At 42.2% G+C, this 19,247-nt stretch overlaps 1 protein-coding gene across 2 annotated transcripts in view; it reads right to left on the bottom strand.

The window, feature by feature from the left end:
- Nucleotides 1–19,247, bottom strand: part of SLC1A2 (solute carrier family 1 (glial high affinity glutamate transporter), member 2) — a 127,757-nt gene that overhangs the window by 22,144 nt on the left and 86,366 nt on the right. For both annotated transcript variants that reach the window (XM_004682910.2, XM_012725062.1), the window contains exons 2-6: nt 18,184–18,323; nt 16,519–16,671; nt 14,529–14,779; nt 11,200–11,365; nt 6,726–6,852 (exon numbers count right to left, since the gene is read on the bottom strand). In XM_004682910.2, coding sequence (XP_004682967.1) covers nt 6,726–6,852; nt 11,200–11,365; nt 14,529–14,779; nt 16,519–16,671; nt 18,184–18,323 — 837 coding nt within the window. The remainder of the gene's footprint in view (nt 1–6,725; nt 6,853–11,199; nt 11,366–14,528; nt 14,780–16,518; nt 16,672–18,183; nt 18,324–19,247) is intronic.

Here is a 19,247-nt window from a genome sequence, read left to right as displayed (position 1 = left end):
AGCAGGAGTATAATGGACCAGGCGAGAAAATAACAAAAATAATGAACAACCATATACCAGAGACATTTTGTGGAGGTGGAGTGGGGAATGGGATCAAAAACCTGGGGAGGGGGGAGAGAAATGCACGGGATTATGGTGATGGCACACGGGTGATTTGGTGATGGGAAACCCGCGGGGATTACAATCGTGATGGAAAAAAAATGTACAAAATGATGTAAAAATAAACTTTTGTAATAAAAAAAAAGAAATATCCCTCTTCTCTCTCTATGCACACTAATTTTATTAAAATTTTATTACACTAAGGGAAAAAAAAAAAGAGTCTTTCCCAGCTAGAATGGCTGTTGGTAAATTTGCTTTGTTTTTGCTTTGAAGGAAATATATTAAAATAATGAGAGTTTGAGAAACCAAGGGGGGGGGTGAGGGGAAGTGAGGAGAGAGAGGAGAGAGGGAGAGGGAGAGGGAGAGGGAGAGAGAGAGAGATCTCCCAAAACAAGATCATCTGGCTCAAGAGTACATTTGGAGAAATGAGATTTTGTTAGTCTGAATCTGAAGGCATTTCTTTCCACAGTCACTGTAACAACCATGCTGGCCACCCTTCACTGCATTTCAAGCAATACAGTGAGAGCAACACATGCATGGCCTCATTTAATTCTCACCACAACCCTAACATCTAGGTATTATGTTGGCAAATGAGGAAATTGAGGTTCGGAGAAGTTAAATAAATAGCCCAAGAGCACGAAACCAGAATGAAGGAGAAGAAATCCCTCAGGTCTGTGAAACTCCACCACTGGGATTTTTTTCCCCTATGAAGCCAAACCACTTCCCTTTAATGAGTAGTTGTAGCTCTTTGTAGATAAGCAGTTAATTTGCCATCTACTGTTGTCCTTGCTCTTGACTAAGCTGCCCATCTTGGGTGTATTTTTGCCTGTTGATTAACATCCTTGCTTATTGCCCAACTTGGTGGTGTTGGTACATGAAGTTGTTCGGCCTGTGACACTTTCTGATTGAAATAAAAATGTTTATGGGAAGGTTGATACCTTATTAAGAAATTAAGAAGACAGTTGAAAGAAAGCCTGTGAGGTAAACAAAATCCCAGGGTGAGGCTCCCAGCTGAAGGAAATGGAGCCAGGTTAAGGAAATAGACAGATGTGGTTGCTTTGTGATTAGACCTAGAGCAAACTCTCCCTGGGCTAACAACAAGGTGTGAGGAGTAGATAAGTCTAATACATAATTCTGGAATTTGTCAGTCACATCCCAGCTGCATGACATTGGTGAGTGCTTTATCCCCATTTCACAGACATGCAAGTAGAGGCTTAGGGAGACCAACTCCAGCTGTCCTGGAGGGGTTGCTGAGAGGGTCACATGTTGAATGTGCATAAATATGCTGTGTCAGAAACCACCTCACATGCCTGTCAGCATTATTATTTCTCTGACTCCGGGTGAAGGAGCCCTCGTGTGTTTTGTTTTCACATATGCTCCATGCCACCATCACCCATGCTTCATGAGTCAAGTCTGAGTTAATGAGGCTTCCAAAATGCCTCACAAGTTCTGCAACACAATTGTGGGTGTTTTTATGAGCAAAATATATTCTTAAGAAGTTTCTACTGAAAAAGAACTGATTTGTAGCTGACACTAATTAGTTAAAACATTAGCATAGTGGTCTCTTCCTGGGGAACATGTAGCCTATATCACCACTTCTCCTTCCCCTGCGGGAAAGACTATGAACATTTGGGGACTGTTCCCGGGCATTAGGGAGTCATGTAATTAAACACCTGACTTTTCTGCCATTTTACATTTTCCTGGTATGCTTTGCCACATCTCTTAGATCAGTGAGCAGTCTTGAGAGCTGGTTCTTTGTACACCAGAATTGTAAATGACTGAGCAGAGGGCATCTTCTGATGCAATCAACAAGCATTTGTCTTCATAGACCAACCAATCAGTTCTTTCTCAAGCACCAATTACCATTAAAAGATGTCCAGGAAAACAAATTAACCTGATTTTTTATCTCAATCCTATCTCCAAATCACTGAAAATACTGGAAAAAAAAAAAAGTGAGCTCCACTTTAAATGAAAAGTATTATTCAAAAGCCAAAAGGTAAAGTTTTAGAATGAACAAAGATGGTAGATGGGGCCCTAGTTCTCCCAAACACTTTGGTCAGCAGGACTGGGGTGAGCACTAATTAGGGGAAAAAAAAAAAAGAATTTTTGTTCTATGATATCCTTAGGGTCATTGTTTGCTGTGCTACTGGAGTTTCTAAGTTACTGGTTCTCCTGATAATTCTGATAGTTTTGGAATCTAGAGATTCAAGGTACAAAATCTGATCTACACCTGAAGAAATGCATGCATTACTTGATTAGCTTTTTGCCATTTAAGCCATTTACTTGAGTTCCAATTTATTCAAGGCCTTGGATCTTAACCCATTGAACTTAATCTAAAGCAATTAATTTGGAACTTTCAGGAACAGGACTGATAATGTGGCAAATGCTTAGAGTACAGATAAGTGGAGAGACTTTCTCAATTCTGCCATAAAATTACTCTGGTTCTGTTCTAATAGCAATGCCAGGCTGTCATTTGGGATGAATCCCAAGAGAATTCAGAACTGGCCAAACCTGTCCATAAAGAGTTGAACACATATTCTAAGACTGGGTGTCTGTACTCATATCAGGAAATAACACAACTCTCCACGTTCCCTTAGGGGTCTTCCGGTTATCCAAGGAGTGATATTTACCAAGCATTGGTAATCAGATCAGAAATTTTCATCAGAATTGAGTTAACATCAGTTCAAAGAGTCACAGAATTTTACGTTCCAGGAGCTTCCTTTTATAGCGAAACCCAAACTCCGGTGGCCTACAGGATCTTCTCTGTACACTTTTCCAACTTCGTCATCTTTCATCCCGCTCTCACCAATCATCCCTACTCCAGCCACCCCACACCTTCCTTGGGACCCTCAAAATCCATCTAAAATTTCCTCCTCCTTGGGAAACTCTCCCTTTCTCACTGACGGGCCTCCCTCCCATTCTTCAGGTCTTCGTCAAAGGTCCCTTCCCAGGTAGCCTCTTCTGTTGAGGTTTACTCCTTCCTTCCATCCTCATATCACTCTATCCCCGTGCCTGTTAATGGACTTTGTGGCACTGGCTAATCTCTGAGTTCTTACTTGTGTCCTTTTATTTTTCTCTCTCCTTTTATTAGACTATAAGCTCTATGAGGGCAGCAATCTTTCCATGTCTTATCCACCATTATATCACCAGGACCTAAAACTTATTGACACAGAAGTGGTGCTCAAAACACATATATGGAGTGAAAGGAGGGATGGATGGAATGATAGAGGGTGGGTGGGGACATGGTGGATCAAGGGGATAAACAGAGGGAAAATTGGAAGACTAGGAAAGTATTTTTCTTCTTATTTTATGCTTCTATAGTGGTGGATCATACACATTTTTTCTTTCTTTTGAAGTTTTTCAGGTTAAAATGTTAGTAGTTTGCCAAGAAAAGAGGATGTGGAAATCACACTGAAATTAAGGTTCTTTCTTTTTCCTTCTCTTTCGGTTCATCTTTTGGTGAATTAGAGGACAATGCAGGCTTCTTAAAGGACTCATAAATATGGTTTACAAAGGCTATGGGCTGAATTGATTATACTAATGGTAATGACAAATAATAATCCTGTGTGTGTCATTACTGGCACATGACTCCAATGCCATATTCCTATATTCCATGACTGTCGTTCACAATTTTACTTAATTCTTAGAGCAGCCCAATGATGCCTGGATTCTGTATTAATTCATTTATAAATCAGGGCATACAAGTTTAGAGTGTGTCTAACTTGCCTAAAATATCACAGTTGGTAACACGAAGATCCTAGATTCACTTCAGAATCTGTCAGAAGTTGAATTAGGCATCCCTTCCCTAAAATTCCTGTTCCTGCAGCAAAGCTGGGCAAGTTAACTTTTGCGCTTAGTTTTATAATCTTGAAAATGGAGGTAACAAAGTGCCTATGTTTGCAGGCTATTGTGAAGAATAAATGAGTTAATACATGTAAAATAGTTGGAATAGTATGAAGCATATAGGAGGATTTTGGTAAATCTTATGATTTAATCAGAATTAAAATAATTATTATCTCATCAATAATAAAAGGTACAGTACAGAAACTGAAATAGTAGCAAGCATAAAGCAAGAATTTAATAACTCTTAAGCTATATTTTAATAACAATTATTAAAATGATAATAATCTCAATATTATATTTTGCTCTTATTGCTGTTTTTACTATCACACAGAGAAGAATACCAAAAAACTAATCATAATATTTAAGCTTTGTGGGGTCAGTAAAGAGTGCTTGGCTCTTTTGTCCAGAGAATATTCTGGATAAAACATCATGAAATGTTAATGCTGACAAGGCAGCCAAAGAATGAAGGAAATGTGTAGAATTGCTCTCTCCTGGCTGTTTCCCTACATGAGGCAACAGAACTGCTCTTAAAAACCATCCCACAGATCTTATTCCTGACTCAAAATTGCTCTTCATCTCCTGGGATACACTGTTAAATCTTTAGGAATTTTGGTTTCAATGAAGAGAGAATTTTCAATTTACACCATCCTCTACCCCTGGAGAGAAGGGAGGCTATGTGTTTAAGCCCATCCTTCATCTGATTATTTTATGATTTCCTTTCTTTAAGGGCTCAGTGGAAGTGATATTGATATGAATGGAGGAATGAACTTTTATACCATTACCACCATCATTGGCTTCATCATACAGAAATATGCATTGCACATTTAGAACAAGGATATTCACTCTAGAAATTCTAGGAAACAAAAGCAGACCCTAATGTCTAGTAGAAAAAGGCCTACTTTGTTTTATATATTACTGTGTAAAACACACAGTAAGCTCAGAATGGATCTAAGAGCCTCTTTCATTATATTTTATAACACCATACTGAGTTTACTTTACATTTTCATGAAAAAGACATATTCAGAAATCCACTGTTGCCTATGAATGAAGAACCAGTATAGTAATCAAAAAGACACATTATTGTACTAGCCTTTTGTGTTTTAAAAGCACAGTAAAACAAGGATGCAAACAAGCAAGTCCATGAAGAGGAACGTCTGCCTTATCAAGACCCTGGACCCTTCTGCCAGGCTACTCATTCCTGAAGTCTGAGTAAGAACTGACAACAGTCATATCACCATGTTTGGCTCTATGGAGATAAGAAAAATGTGTCAAGAGTGGATTTTTGTCCTTGTCAGGTGGAAGTGGGGGACCAAGGGGAAAAAGAGAGAAAGAAAGTAGAAGCCACTGGAAGACACCACCGGATGTGGAAGAGGATCCAAGAAGGAGTGAGGAAGAAAGTGTAGTTGACAGACTCATGCAGAGAGAGAATTTGTGACCCAGAATACCTGTGACAAATTGAACACAGATGTAATTTGTCTAATAAAGAGGCACACAGGACCATCACAGGGTCCAAAACAAATACATGTTCTGATTATAGATACTGGATACGAGAAGGTTCTGGACTGCAGGTGACCGAGCTTCCTTGATGGACTCAACTTCACTCATGTTCTCCTGGGCTAGTCTAGATTCCAGAACCACTGATCTTAAACACATATGAAATGAAGAAGAGACATTACTTAGATGACTCAAGCAAATAAGCCCACCCATGAATGCATCAAGAATTTTTATATCAATAGGAATATTAGCTCTCCCACTCTCTAGCTTTGTAATCTTAGGTAAGTTAATTCACCTCAGTGAGTTTTCATTGCCTTTTCTGTAAAGGTGAAAGATATCTGTCTGAAAAAGATGGGAATAATAACATCATCTTGCTGGAAGAAGTACATCTAATGGACAGGAAGGCCTCAAGGGTTTTGGTATATAAAAATAACAAGTTTATTATTATCATCCTGATCACATATTGTTAGACTCAAGATTTAATGTCTCTGGAACACAGTTTTCTCTAGATTTTCCAAGTGCCTTTACAGCTCCAATTCACCCGCTGTGATTTCATTTTTGCTCATGTGGTCTCTAAGCTGCCCTTCGTATAAGCATCTGTAAGTATCTCCATCACCCAATTCAGTGGTCACTGCTGTCTATGTGGCACCAGAGCACCAGCTCTGGGTCATGACAGCTCTCTGGTCTGTTGGCTCATCTTAGTGTTCCTGAAACTTCCCAGTTTCAACTCCTAATTGTTTTTTTCCAATGTGTCTATCTCTCCTCTTCCCTACCCTTCACTTACTAGGGTAACGTATCAGGAAAGTTTTTATATAAAGTGAAACTTTATATATTTTAGGCTTTGTGTGCTATATTCATAGTCTCAGTCACAACTACTCAACTCTACTGCTTAGCACTAAAGCCACCCTACACAATGCAGGAACAAATGAGCATGGCTACATTCTAGTAAGACCGATCAGGTGCACACACAATGTAAGTTCCATATAGTGTCCATGTGTTCTGAGTTTTCTTCTCCTTTTGATTTTGGTTCAGCAAAATAAAAATAGAAAAGCCATTCTTAACTCACAGGTCATAAAAAATAGATGGTAGAAAGGACTTGACCCACAGGTCATAGTTTTCCAGACTTTTCTAGACATTCCGGAAAAAAGAGATGCTCATCTCTCTCTCAAAATCTTTCTGAGACCCCTCTGTTTGGTCCACTCACTTAATCTTTCTTGCTGACAGGACTCTGATGTCCCTCAGGGCCTCTGAATCCCCCCATGACAGAGAGAAAACAAGCTTCCACTTACCACATGATCATGATAACCAACTTCATGACGATCTCATTCAAGATGTTGAAGAATTCTACCATCAGCTTGGCCTGTTCTCCCATCTTCCCCATGGCGATGCCAAAAGCAATGAAAAACCCTATCAGACCTGTGGGGGAAGTCACATCATACAGGACAGTTTAAAAAGCCTGATTCTTCCCCCTCATTCTTTTCCATTCCCAATGTCTGGAGTCCCATTGTCAATGCCGGTTACCCTTTGCACTTGACATTAAAAGACAGAAACATGGTATTTCACATTGAAAATAACTTTCCTCTGGAAAATTATGGCTGTCCTTAAAATTTTTACATAAGCAAGTTGAAACTGTAAGCAGTGTTAGTTCCTTGAAGAAAGTGAATTCATTTTCATTCCACATTAAAAAGCATGCTCTTCTCTCCCCTCCTCACTTATGAAGACTTGCATAAGCAGATTACAATAGTATATAGATGAGTGAAGGGAAGCTTGTTGGGACTTGGGATTTTCATGCAGACTTCAGAGTCAATGTTGGAATAGCAGAATCCAGCTAACCAATTGTCTTTCCCAGGGTTCTTTCTATATTGGTTGGGTATTGGCACAAATTAACCCCCGGCCGGTATGTTTCATTATAGGAAAATTTTACATAAAAAATATTTTTTTATAGCTATGTACCTCATGTGAAAGGGAAAGGAATGTCAGAAATCTAAATGGAAAGTAATGAAACTTCAAAAAGAGTTAGGAAACCCCAATTGATCCAGTTGGTTTGAATTTAGCCTGTGATTTATTAATTCATCCTAATTCTTTTCAGTGTCAAAATAATTAAACGATCTCTTTTTTCTTTTATTTTGTTCAGGATTATCAATATAGAACAGAATATTTGCTTCTTCCTAGTACCTTAGTTGGTCCTTTTCTCCCTTCACTTGACATCACTTAACTCCATCTAAGCCAAGCCCCAGGCAGTCTTTAGGGTCAACCCTATGCTCAGGAAGGAAATATTTAAGGAGCTCAGTACCCACCTCTTGATTTTAGAATCAAATGGTAGCAAGTCCTGGACCAACTGCAATACTCGGGTCTTATTTGTGTGTTGGCTTTTCCCTCATTCTCTGCATCTGATTCTCTGACCTAGGACATACTCTGTACTTTAGTTTGCCTAAGTCTACACTTTTCTCTCTCTGGAAGATTCTATCCAATCCACCCTTCCCCTCAGTGATCTTCCCCTTGGCCCAGAATCTCACCAAGACTTGCCCAGGGAGTGGGGCAAATCCCCATGCCTAACAGATGACTCCACTACTGCCTAGGGCTCTCTGGATTTCTTATTAACCATCACCTATCCGTCACCATACATCCCCCATCCTCTACTGCCAATTATTATTGACAATTGGTTATTGTCAATCTTGGGGTGCCAATTCTAACCACTTGAATGGCCTATAAATCAACATTGCTGCCCCCCTGGGCTACAAGACCTTGCTGACCTATCTCACTTTTTTTCTGAAATGCAGCATAAGCCAATCTGTTTTCCCTCTCTCCCTCAGTCCTCGGTACTCCCATACATCCCCTGTATCAATTTGGCAGGGCTAATTTCCAGTCCATCTCTACTGCATTTAATTTTCTATTGTGTCCAGTTATGCCTGGACACAATATGAAATAAAGTATACCATTAGAATTTGATTCTCTCAGAGGAGTTTCTTTGTCTCTGAATGTCTGATTTTACCTTTCCCCTTTTCACCAAACTATTCACCTGTCAACACCAAGTACATATCAACCAGGTAATTCAACTATCCTTTCTGGATCCTTTCTCTTTCAGAATAAAACAAACAAACAAAAGCGACATTTGCACTTGGGATTGTTTATCCTTGGTAGTTAACATTTCTCCTTTTTAGCTCTTAGTTAGAATTGGCCAAAAGTGATTGAAAAGTAAGTTATTTATTAACCTAAAAAGGCAAAGGCTCAGTGTGTGAAATCAAATCCAGACTAGGCCTGAATCCTTCTCTCAAGTTTGATAGGTGTGTGATGAGAAATTATATGTGAACATTCTGGCTGAAAAGAACCAGCAAGACTTGATTCAATCAATTTGGAAAATTAAGAGAAAATTTTAAGAGAAAATCTTGATGTCCCAAAGAAGTGGAACAAGAAAATTCCACTTACAGGATCAGCAGGAAATGACCAAATCTATGAGGACAGAGAGAGACTGAAAGGTACAGCTGGGGTGAGGGTAGAGCCCAAGAGTTAGCCTGGAGGTTTTCTTAGGGGAGAAGTGAGCCCTAAAGAAGGTCTGAGCCAAGCAAGGCTTTATCTTCACTCGGATAATGCTTGATCCTTGGGACTTTCCAAAGCCCAAAACAAAAAAGTTAAAAATTTCTCCATCTCCAGACTTGGGAAGATATGGAAAGAACCTTATTTCAATCATAATTTCTAACTGGGAAGTTTCTAAGCAGGTTTAACTTCCCTCGGCTTTCCAGAGTCTAAGCTGCCCTTGGAAACACATGTCCAGCTTGTCATGTCACTCTGTAAACATCGCCTTTTGAACTCACTCACTGGAACTGGGGTGTTCCATTTGGACAAAGCTCCCTTAGATTCAGTCACTGGGATTGAGAGAATAGTGAGTTATGTTGAAACTCCTGGTTAGAGCCAAAAGTCACGTGACTTCCCAGAATCCACCGAGCCTCTGGAAACAACCACAGAAATCTTCCGAATGATTCACCACAACCCCCAATACTCAACTTCCTCTGGAGTATAGAAGAGAGTAGGACATCTTGGCCCATGGGGGTTCTATCTTTCACTTATGACCTGTCAAGAAGGACTGAGGAGAACTGAGAAGATCCTGGAAGGGTCCCTGGGCAGTGGGACTATTATTTGGTTAATTTCAGTTGGACTTAACAGTGCCGATGGATGCTGAGGATATTTGCAAACCCTTCTCAGAGGCTCTCTTCCACTTCCTCTTTCTCTTTACACCTTTCACCTCCCATGGAGAGTCAACAATGTTTATTGATGTGGTATTGCCTGGCAACCTAGACTTCTTACTCCTCCCTTACTGTCACTTATCCAGCCTGTATCCTGCCAGGTCAAACACAAAAGAGCCCTCATCTCACTGAGGCCTTCACTTTTCAGTGACTGGGCAATCCTGCTCCTTTTACCCCTCACCATTCTGGACAAGTAAGGACTATGGTTATCAAATTTAGCATAAACAAAGAAACAGGATATCCAGTTAAAATTTGAATTTCAGGTAAACAATTAATACAATAGTTCTGTTTGAGTAAAAGGATTTTCTGAGCAATATTTGAAACAGACTTACACTGGAAAAGTTATTTGTTGTTTATCTAAAAATGACATTGAACTGGACATCCCATATTTTAGCCAACCATCCTGCAAGGACATGGGGAATTTGATTTCCTAGATGACAAAGTGGAAGAACCATGAAGCTCATCCATTTATAAACAGATCTCACTCAAATTATTAGAAATTTTGAGTGCAGAGATCAACATGCTTCTACCTGATTCAACTCCCGACTACTCATTTTTTCCAGCCTTTGACCAAATATTCCTATTTTTGTCTTGTAGATAGCTTTTAATGGCAGCTAGGCATTATGGTGGGAAGAAGGCCCAGGAGAGGATGGGGAGTCAGCCAGAAGATGGAATCTGGGTTGGAGTGTCTAATTGATCCTTCAGCTCTCTACCCACCTATCCACCTTTCTTAATGAGAGTCATCCACATGGATGGAGCACGTGGCCACTGTGATTGTGTTCTACCTATAAGAGCTCATTTAATCCTCTTAACAATATACAAAATAAATGCCAGTGCCAGCCCCAATTGACAAATGAGACTCAGAAAAGTTGAGTGACACAGCCATGATCAGGTAACCAGTAGATTGTTCACATCTGGCCTGCCTAACTACCTGTTGAATGCCTTGGAGATAGCCTCTTTAAAACAGGATGCAGACCAGGGGGCAGGGCTCCCTGGCTCCCTGGAAAGGTAAACAAGATAATTCCCTTTGATAAGCAACTTCAGGCACCACAGTCAACACTCTGCACTCCTGGTAGCCCTGCATTTGCTTATGGACTTGGAGATATCTTCCATGCTTAGCAAGGCACTGGCAGAGAAAGATAACTCAAAAAAATGTTAAAGAAAATGAGAAAATTGAAGGTGCACTCTAATGAAATGGAGACCAGGGAAAGTGGTTTGCAAGCACCATGCAGAAATTAAGAGAATGCGACCAGTGGGTATTAGTTCCCTGTCCTTCCCCACAGCCAACCTCTGGTCACCACATCCCCCTTGCTCCATCTTCTGCCCATCTTCCTCTTCCTTAACCTCAGCTGCTGGTCCCCACACATTTATTGCTCCCCAGAGAGTCCTCCTACTCCACCTGCAGGTCAGCAGAGTTGCTGGTCTTCAGAGAAGGCCCCCTGAGGGCCTCACCAGCAGGAAAGGCTGACGATTGCCACAGAAGCAGAGGCTCCCTCAGGGAGATGAATCCCAGGATGCCTACCTAGGACATTCATGCCGTCCTTGAACTCCAGGCCCTTCTTGAGAACCACCTTCGTTTCCTCAGGCACCTCTGTGACAGTCTCGTTCAACAGGGAGACCACAGCGCTGGTTGCATTGCCCTCGTCACTCGGAGGCGCCACCAGCACTGTCTTTGTCACTGTTTGAATCTAATAGAAGAAAGAAAAGACACAAATATGAGGAGACTCAAATGTCACCAAAAGCCTGACTTCTCTGATATTAGAAAGTTCCCACTGGTGTTAAAAATAATTAAGAAGTGGGCCCTCCCTGGGGGCGCAACGGGTTAGGATGCAGCACTGCAAGCTGGCTGCAGCCGCTTTAGTGCGAGTTTGATCCCTAGCCCAGAGATGACCCGCATGGCGCAGCAGACCTCTCCTGACTCACCTGCTGCTCCCCTCAGCAGTGTACTTTGTCTTTCTGCCTGTTCTGCTCCCCACTCTGTCTCTGGTGAATCCTCTCACTGCCCCTGCACCTCTGACTTGCATCCCAGTTCTGTATGAATAAATGAATCTTATTTATTTATATGTTTACAGAACTGGGGTATAAGCCAGAGGTGTGGTGGGTGAGAAGCTTCAACAGAGACTGAATGGGGAGCAGAACAGGCAGATCAACGAAGTACACTGCTGAGGGGAGCAACAGGTGGATCAGGAGGGGCCTGCCAGCCATGTGAATCACCTCCAGGGTGGGGGTGGAACTCATGCTGCAGTGGCTTGCTAGAGCTTCATAATGTGGTGCTTTAACCCATTGTGTCACCAGGGAGAGCCACTAAGTAAATATTTTTTTAAAAATTTAAAAAATAATTAAGAAGTACCAAAGAGAGGTTATGAAAATTGGGGGATTTTTTTTATGTTTGCATTGGACCAAGTGATGCTTTATTCCACAAAAGCTTGGATACAACTGTCCTCATCAGATGACAATTACAGAATGGATAGACATTCATGGGAAATGTCCTATAAGCTGTGTGACCCAGTCAGCAGCTTCAAACTGAGACACAGCTCTCTGTTGCCTTTCTTCCCATCATGCAGCTCTGCACCTTGGAGACTGTCTCAAATGTTCAACCTGGGGGTTCTTCATAAGTGTGACACCCACTTGATGATGCTCCTGGCCCCTGGTTCTGGATCTGGCCAATAATAAGGTAACCAGGGTGTTGGTCCAGGCCAGGTCAGCACCTTACTGTCCCTCTGTTATGTTCATCTCTACCTGGAAAAAAGTCTTCACAGACTAACTTATTTGGGCACTTTCCAGAGTTAGGTATTCCTGGAATTTCTGCCTGGGTGCCAGATGTGCCTGCTACCAACAGCCACCACAGTAGGGAAGTTGGGTCACATTTTAAATCTAGATGTAAGGTGGGAAGATGCCTATTCCTTCCGGGCGATGACGCCAATCCTCTTGCAATGTTTGCCAAGCGTCTCTGTGCAAATGGCCTCCTAAGAACCTCCCCTGTTATTCCTCGACATCTGTGCCAGCCATTCTATTTTTAAAGGTGCCAGGCACCCTGCATGCAAAGTGCTGTGAGAACTCACATAGAAGCCCCAAGAAACATTACCCCCAAAGGCATTAAAATAGAACTCATGCGGAATCCTAGAATGTCAGCACCCGTATGTAGTAGGGAACAGATGGCTGAAGCCTGAATAGACATGGAAGAGGAAGCATGGAGAAGTCAAGTGACTTAGAAGACGTCAAGGAGTTATTGGCAGAGCTGGGCTTCAACTCAAATGACCTGCCCTGAATTCTCTCCATCATTTGTGCTGCATAATAAATGACATAGAAACAGCTCCAGTACTGTGGACCCAAGTAAACCTTGCCGAACCGACCGGCTTCTGACACAGGAAAGGAGAGAGCACAACTTTCTTTGAGATGAGGCCGCTTGCTCCGGTGCACTTCTGCAAGGAGAAGAAGAAGCTAGAGCTGGATGTGTAAGATGAGACAGGCAGCTCATCGGCCCTTGGTCTGGGCAATCTTGGCATAAGGAAGGACTGCAGAAGGAAGCCAGAAAGTCATGCTTCCAGGAAACAAGTGGGGACCTGAAATTCACTGTAGACTCACCCTGAGATTGATAAAGAAGTCAAGGTGTGAGTTCACAGGGGAGATAGTCATGGACCTGATAAATGTTGGTCTGCAGGATCAGGTGAGAGACCTGATGTGGGGGGTACCTAGGAATACAGACTTGTCCTATAAAAAAAAACCTAAAGATTATTCTGCTGTGATTTCCTAGAAGTAACTGAAGGAAGCTGCTTTGTATTCTAGTTTCTTTTGCAAATGGGCTAATGGGAAATAAACCAGCCAGGATTATACAACAGCTGGGAAGTTCTGGCGAGTGGGGACAGTGACCCCACTCAGCAGAATTTTCTGTTTATAAAAATCACCAGTTTTTAAAAATAGATATGCCTGCATGCAGATTGTAAAGCATATATTGTTGCAAACTTTTGTAGGGACATTTTGCAATATTCAGTAAGTTTAGATTCTCAGTATTTTTTGGCAAGACATTTTAGCTTTGGGGGATTTATTCTCTATAAATACTAGGAAATTATTTAAAAGAAAAATATCATGACACCAAAATACTTATAAATGAAAAGCAAACTACAACAAGGTATGTATGATGCAAGAACACTTGGGTACAACTTTTTAAAGATTATGCACACATACATTTTATATATATATTATATCACATATATATATAATGTTTGTACAATATACATATACATACATATGTGTGTGTGTGTGTATCTATATGTATAAAACAAACCCCTCAACATCAATAGAGAAGGAAAGTGGGATTTGAGTTTTATTTTATGTGCATCATGCTATTTAAACTTCTTATGGTGCTCCTGCCTTACTTCCACAATTTGACAAATACCCAATCCCTGGAACTACCCTGGAAATTGTGATTCTGTAAAGTATGTGTATTTTTTAAACATATCCAGGTAGTTTGGTGACTACACCAAGATTGAGGACAACTGATTACTCTGGAGGGTTGTAGACACAGGTGATAAAAATGTATCCTTGGCTAATGCAAAGGCCAGAACAAAAAAGAAGAGAATAAACTAAAAACCAAGCAAAACCACACACACTAAAGGAGAAAGGAGATCCTGGAAGAGAGTAATCTTTAAAAAAAAAAAAAGTGGAGTTGGAGGAGGGAGAAATAACAAAACCAAACCCACAACTCCAAGCCCTAGATCCTGTCTCAGATCATATAAACCATTGACAGAGATCATTCATTATCAAGAAAATTATCCCACAACTGAGTGATTACAAGAGTTTTGGTTATCTTTAGATGTTAGGGGGCTGGCGAGAACAGATCATCAGAGTTACCTGTTGAAAACAGGCTTGAACAAGGTTTTCAGGGAAGAGATTTCGGATAAGGTCCAGGAAGGCATCCAGGCTGGACACTTCATCATTCTTCTTCCCAGGCCCCAACTGTTTCTTGAGTTTGGGGTTCCCAGGGTGGATGGCCAGGACCAGGATGACCCCCAGCACAGCAGCAATAATGGTGGTCGACATGTAATACACCATCGCTCTGGTGCCTAGGCGCCCGCTGGCTTTGGCATCCAAGCCTGACAGCCCTGGACAGAGAGGAAATCCAGAAGTAACTCCATGACCTTCCCAGTAACACACATTTCTGCCTATGTGTAACATGGCTTCAGATTATTCAAAGGCATCAAGGTTCGCTAAACTCCTGCTAAATATTTGGTCAGCCCCGCAGTTTATACAGTTCTATTTCTCAAGCACAATTTTAAGATTATAGGGAACTGGGGAGAGGTAGAGATCATCAGAGTTCCTAAACTGCTCAGTGACTACTTTCGTCAGCCTGCAAGAGGGCATTAATGTGAAGCTGAGTAAAGTCAACGTTTAATACTGAGGTTGTGGCCTTTTCAGGATTTGGTATCCGGGTGTCCTTTCTTTTATGAAGTGACAGGACCAGTACTTGCTAGTGTTTTACTAATTTATTTTAAGGTCCTCACATGGGAAAACAGAACACTGGAACCCTATGCCAAGTCTCAAAACACCTCACGTCCACATTACTGGTCGCTGAAATCAAGAGCCTGAAAGGGTGATCTTGCCGAAGCCTCTCATCCCTTCCAGATGAAGTGTGGTGGAGACCCACCTTTCTGATCTTCATGTGGGATTAGAGAGCACCTCGCAAATATGGAGGTTTGTGTACACTGAGGAAGGTCCTGTTATTGTGAGACGGAATTCCAAGTGAGTCACAGCCTTCACTGGGTATTTTATTTTCCAATTGTTTCTTTATGTTTTCTACTTCCTGATTTCAGTTCCATCTTGTACAAAAGTTGTACCCCTTTCTGGGAATCAGTCATTTTTTTTTTTTTTTTTTTGCAGAGAAGCAAGTCTTACTTTTGTGAATTAAGATCACCTGCTTCTCCTTACAACTAAAGTCTGATTTCCACCAGTGGTTGCTGGGTTTCCTCAACAGGTTGGATAATGTTCAATCTGTTTTAAAAGGCATGGTGCATGTTTCCTCTGAGCTGGGAAGGAGCATTTGTGGTGAAAGCACAGTTTCACTCAATCCAGGATTGCAGGAAACATTGTTCACACTAAACCCATTGGTTAACCAGCTATGAGATTCTAGGACTGCCTGGCTTGGCATCTGATTCTGTTGGAGTTACCAGAACCTTCCTTTCTTTTTTTTTTTCAGTGAGGCAAGGTCCTCAGCTTACTGGCTCCAAAATATGGACAAAAGTCCAACTTCATAGAGCTCAGTAGCTAAAAATCATCATTTATACCTTGTTTGAGCAATATTATTTATTAAGGAAGAGACTACCTATGCAAGCCATGGAAAGAAAAAAAGAATTCTTTCAAAGAAAACAATTCTCTTCACCAGAAACAATTAATGTGGTCTGTGCTTTAAGGATGCCTTTCTTTTGTAAAACTGAAAGGACTTTCATAGCTTATATTTATTTTTAATGCCCACTTCCCTCTATATCCAATGCAATAGAAAATAGAACATTTTTCTCAATTGCCCTTATCCATTTCTAAGCAAAATATGTTAGGACAAGTATTTTTAAAAAATTAAAATCACCATAGATCTCATCGCTATGAACATGTAGCTACGTTTCCTTTTCACCTTTTGTTTCTAGAAAGAAATAGACTGATCAATGATCACAAGCATTTTTCTTAGGGTTGAATATATTCTCATTTTAGAGCTAGAGAAACCAAAGGCTCTAGAGTGACACAACATAAGCCATTAGATTTATTCATTCAACTGAACAGATTTCAGGGTCAACCCACGAGCCAGAACAGGAGAATGACCCACTTTGGCCAGATATCGCAGGGCTGGTCTTACCTGTGATCAAACTGGAGATGATTAGGGGGAGAATGAGCATCTTTAACATCCTCATGAGTATATCCCCTGGGAAGGCTATTAGCATGACCACATCTGGGTGGATGGGCGACGCCAAGCGAAGCAGCCCTCCGCACAGCGCCCCCAGGATGACACCTGGCAGGAAGGGGAGGAAAGTTTGAATTTACTTGTTGCCTCACGTACATAGCTCTAGGGCCTTACTTCAGTTCCAATGACCTTTCTCGTACTTCTCCAGTAGCAGGTGATAAGTAATGTGTAAGAAATTGAAGTTGATTTTTGTGACTGATAGAGAATTTCTCCAGCTGTTTAGTAGAGTCAAGGAAAGTCTCCCCAGCTTTCTAGGAATCATGACAGGGCAACTTGACCTCCACGTCTTTGAGGATTTTGTCTACTTGGAAAGTCGGAAATTGTGAATAGAAACAGCCCACAACCTGGCATGGAATTTAGTGCATTTCTTCCTTTTAAGCCAGATAGCAGCTAGAGGAACATGGTATTGTCGAAACTGGTGTGAATTCCCTTTTTTTTCTTCTATTTTCTTTGGCCTCCAATAATTTCCCATGGCTTAACCTCAAGAAGGTTTCTATGTCCTTTTACATAATCCTTAGACATGCTGATCTTAAGGGAGGGAAGATCAAAGAGACCTCTAAAAATACATATCATTTGTGAGGAAACAATGTGGACAGAGAGGCTGGCAGGAGTCTTGCACTATGCGCACGCAGGGAACCACAAGAAAATTTCAGAGCTCCCCCAGTGTGTACCCAACACAAATCACCCTGTGGAAACCACAAAGCAGGTCGGAACACCACGGGCTGCCACCAGGGAGTCGCCCCTGCGGACTTGCAGGGAGCTATGTGGCCAAGAGCTTGATCTTTTTTCTTTACAGGTAAAAACACATTATCCAGCTTCTTCAAGACCTATGATGAATGCAATGTGCTTCTGTGGAGATCAACCCCAGGCCCCTTCTATGCTTGCAGTGTTCTCTCACTAAGTAAACTCCCATCCTGAGTCTGGTGCTGATACCCAAGGAGACTGAGTGTCTCAAGGAGATGCTGCAGAAGGGGGGTTGAGTGTGGGTGGGGGGCAGCAGATGAGCTGTTTGTTGCTTCCCTGGGGCGCCTGAGTGACAGCACAAGGCAAGGGGGGCTGGAGGAAGAAAACGGCATGGCTGTCACGCCAAGAAGCTGCAGTGTGCCCCACTTTCAATAAACCCAGGGTGAAGACTGAGTTTATTGATGTGTAACCAGCCACACAAAAGATAACCCTGGTCTGGATGGGGCCTGGAGCCAGCAGCTGGAGCAGATCACGGTGTCTCAGGACAAATCGCTTCCACACTGATCTTACTAGCAAAGGAGCAAATGAGGAATGGGGAGTTCGGAGAAGGCTGGGTCTCGGGAGCTCTCTGCATGGGGTTTCTGCAACTGTTGCTTTATTTTGACACAGGTGTCCCTCTAAAGGTAGTCTACTGACCATCTTTTTTGGCATCATCTAGACGATTAGCAAATGGTAACGGCAGGCGGGCCAACTATGAGAGGCCCTGGGAAGTGAGGCCTCTGGTAGGTACCTTCCTTTCCAGGTAGCTGCCAGGACCAGCTTCCTCACAGTGCCAGGAGAGACCCAGGTAGGAGGGGCGAGTGGGGTAGCACCTACCGAAAACCGTCAGAGACAGCAAGAGATTCTTCCCCAGCTTGTCACACAGGCGCAGCCCCAGATGTCGATGCTTCGGCTCCTCCGAGCCAAGGTGGCTGTCATGCATCCGCACCTCTACCTGCTTGGGCATGCTGTTGGCACTAAAACAGAAGCAAAGGCCATGGTGAGAGCCTGCTGGGCATCTCCCCTGAGCAGGTGGCGACACTCAAGGAGCAGGAGGTGCAATGGGCCTTCCCCCAGCACCGCTGAGAAGCAGTGATAGAAAATAAAAGCCTGAGCAGCTCAGAGGACCCTCAACCCCAGTGCACCTATCAGCAGGGCACTGAGGCACATTGAATACCTGGGTGCCCTGTTATCTTGAGCCATCCCAGGAAAGAGAAGGTCCCTGTGTTTTCTATGACAGCCCACTACAGTAACACTCGGAGCTCTGTTTTCCAAAATGTGTCTTGCTCAGCTCACAAGCTCAAAGCAATGGAGCCTCAACCCCAGCTATGACTGGGTCCAAAACCCCACGTTCAATCACCCACAACAACAGCAAAAGATGAATCTTGAATGATCTAAGGTCAGAAGAGTCAAGGAAGACCCCAATCATGCATGATTAAAATGTCTCTGAGTGCAAGTCTTCTGCATCCTGGACAGAGGAAAGCTATAAATGCTGGTAGTACATGTTTTACCTCTTTTTTGAGGGAAATGTTTTATCTAGTTAAAACAGTCAATCCATTTAGTTTTAAAAGGTCACTTATGGTATCAGGTCTCTGCTAAGCCTCCCAAGAGTCAATGCCTCTCAGTGTCACCCTGTCACCAAGTGTGACTGTAGGAGACCTCATTCCTCAGATGCAGCCCAGCCCCTTTCTGGAAAGGGGTGAGCCCGAGCCGTGCTAAGAACCGGCCAGTGAAGCCCTCGCCAGCTCATGAGTAGATGCTTCTTCTTCTTCCAGTTTTGTCATTCCCCAGCCCATTAAGATTTTCAGTTTAAGCATGGGGAATGTCAGAGGGAGGACAGTTTTTTCCTCTGAACATGTAGGGCTTTTGTGAGCCACCATTTGCAATCATTATCAGGTGAT

This window comes from Condylura cristata, unplaced genomic scaffold (genome assembly GCF_000260355.1).
Source record: "Condylura cristata isolate star-nosed mole 26May11 unplaced genomic scaffold, ConCri1.0 scaffold00015, whole genome shotgun sequence".
NCBI classification, from domain to species: domain Eukaryota; kingdom Metazoa; phylum Chordata; class Mammalia; order Eulipotyphla; family Talpidae; genus Condylura; species Condylura cristata.
Note: the sequence above shows the minus strand (reverse complement) of the source record. Positions and strands in the feature narration are given on the sequence as shown.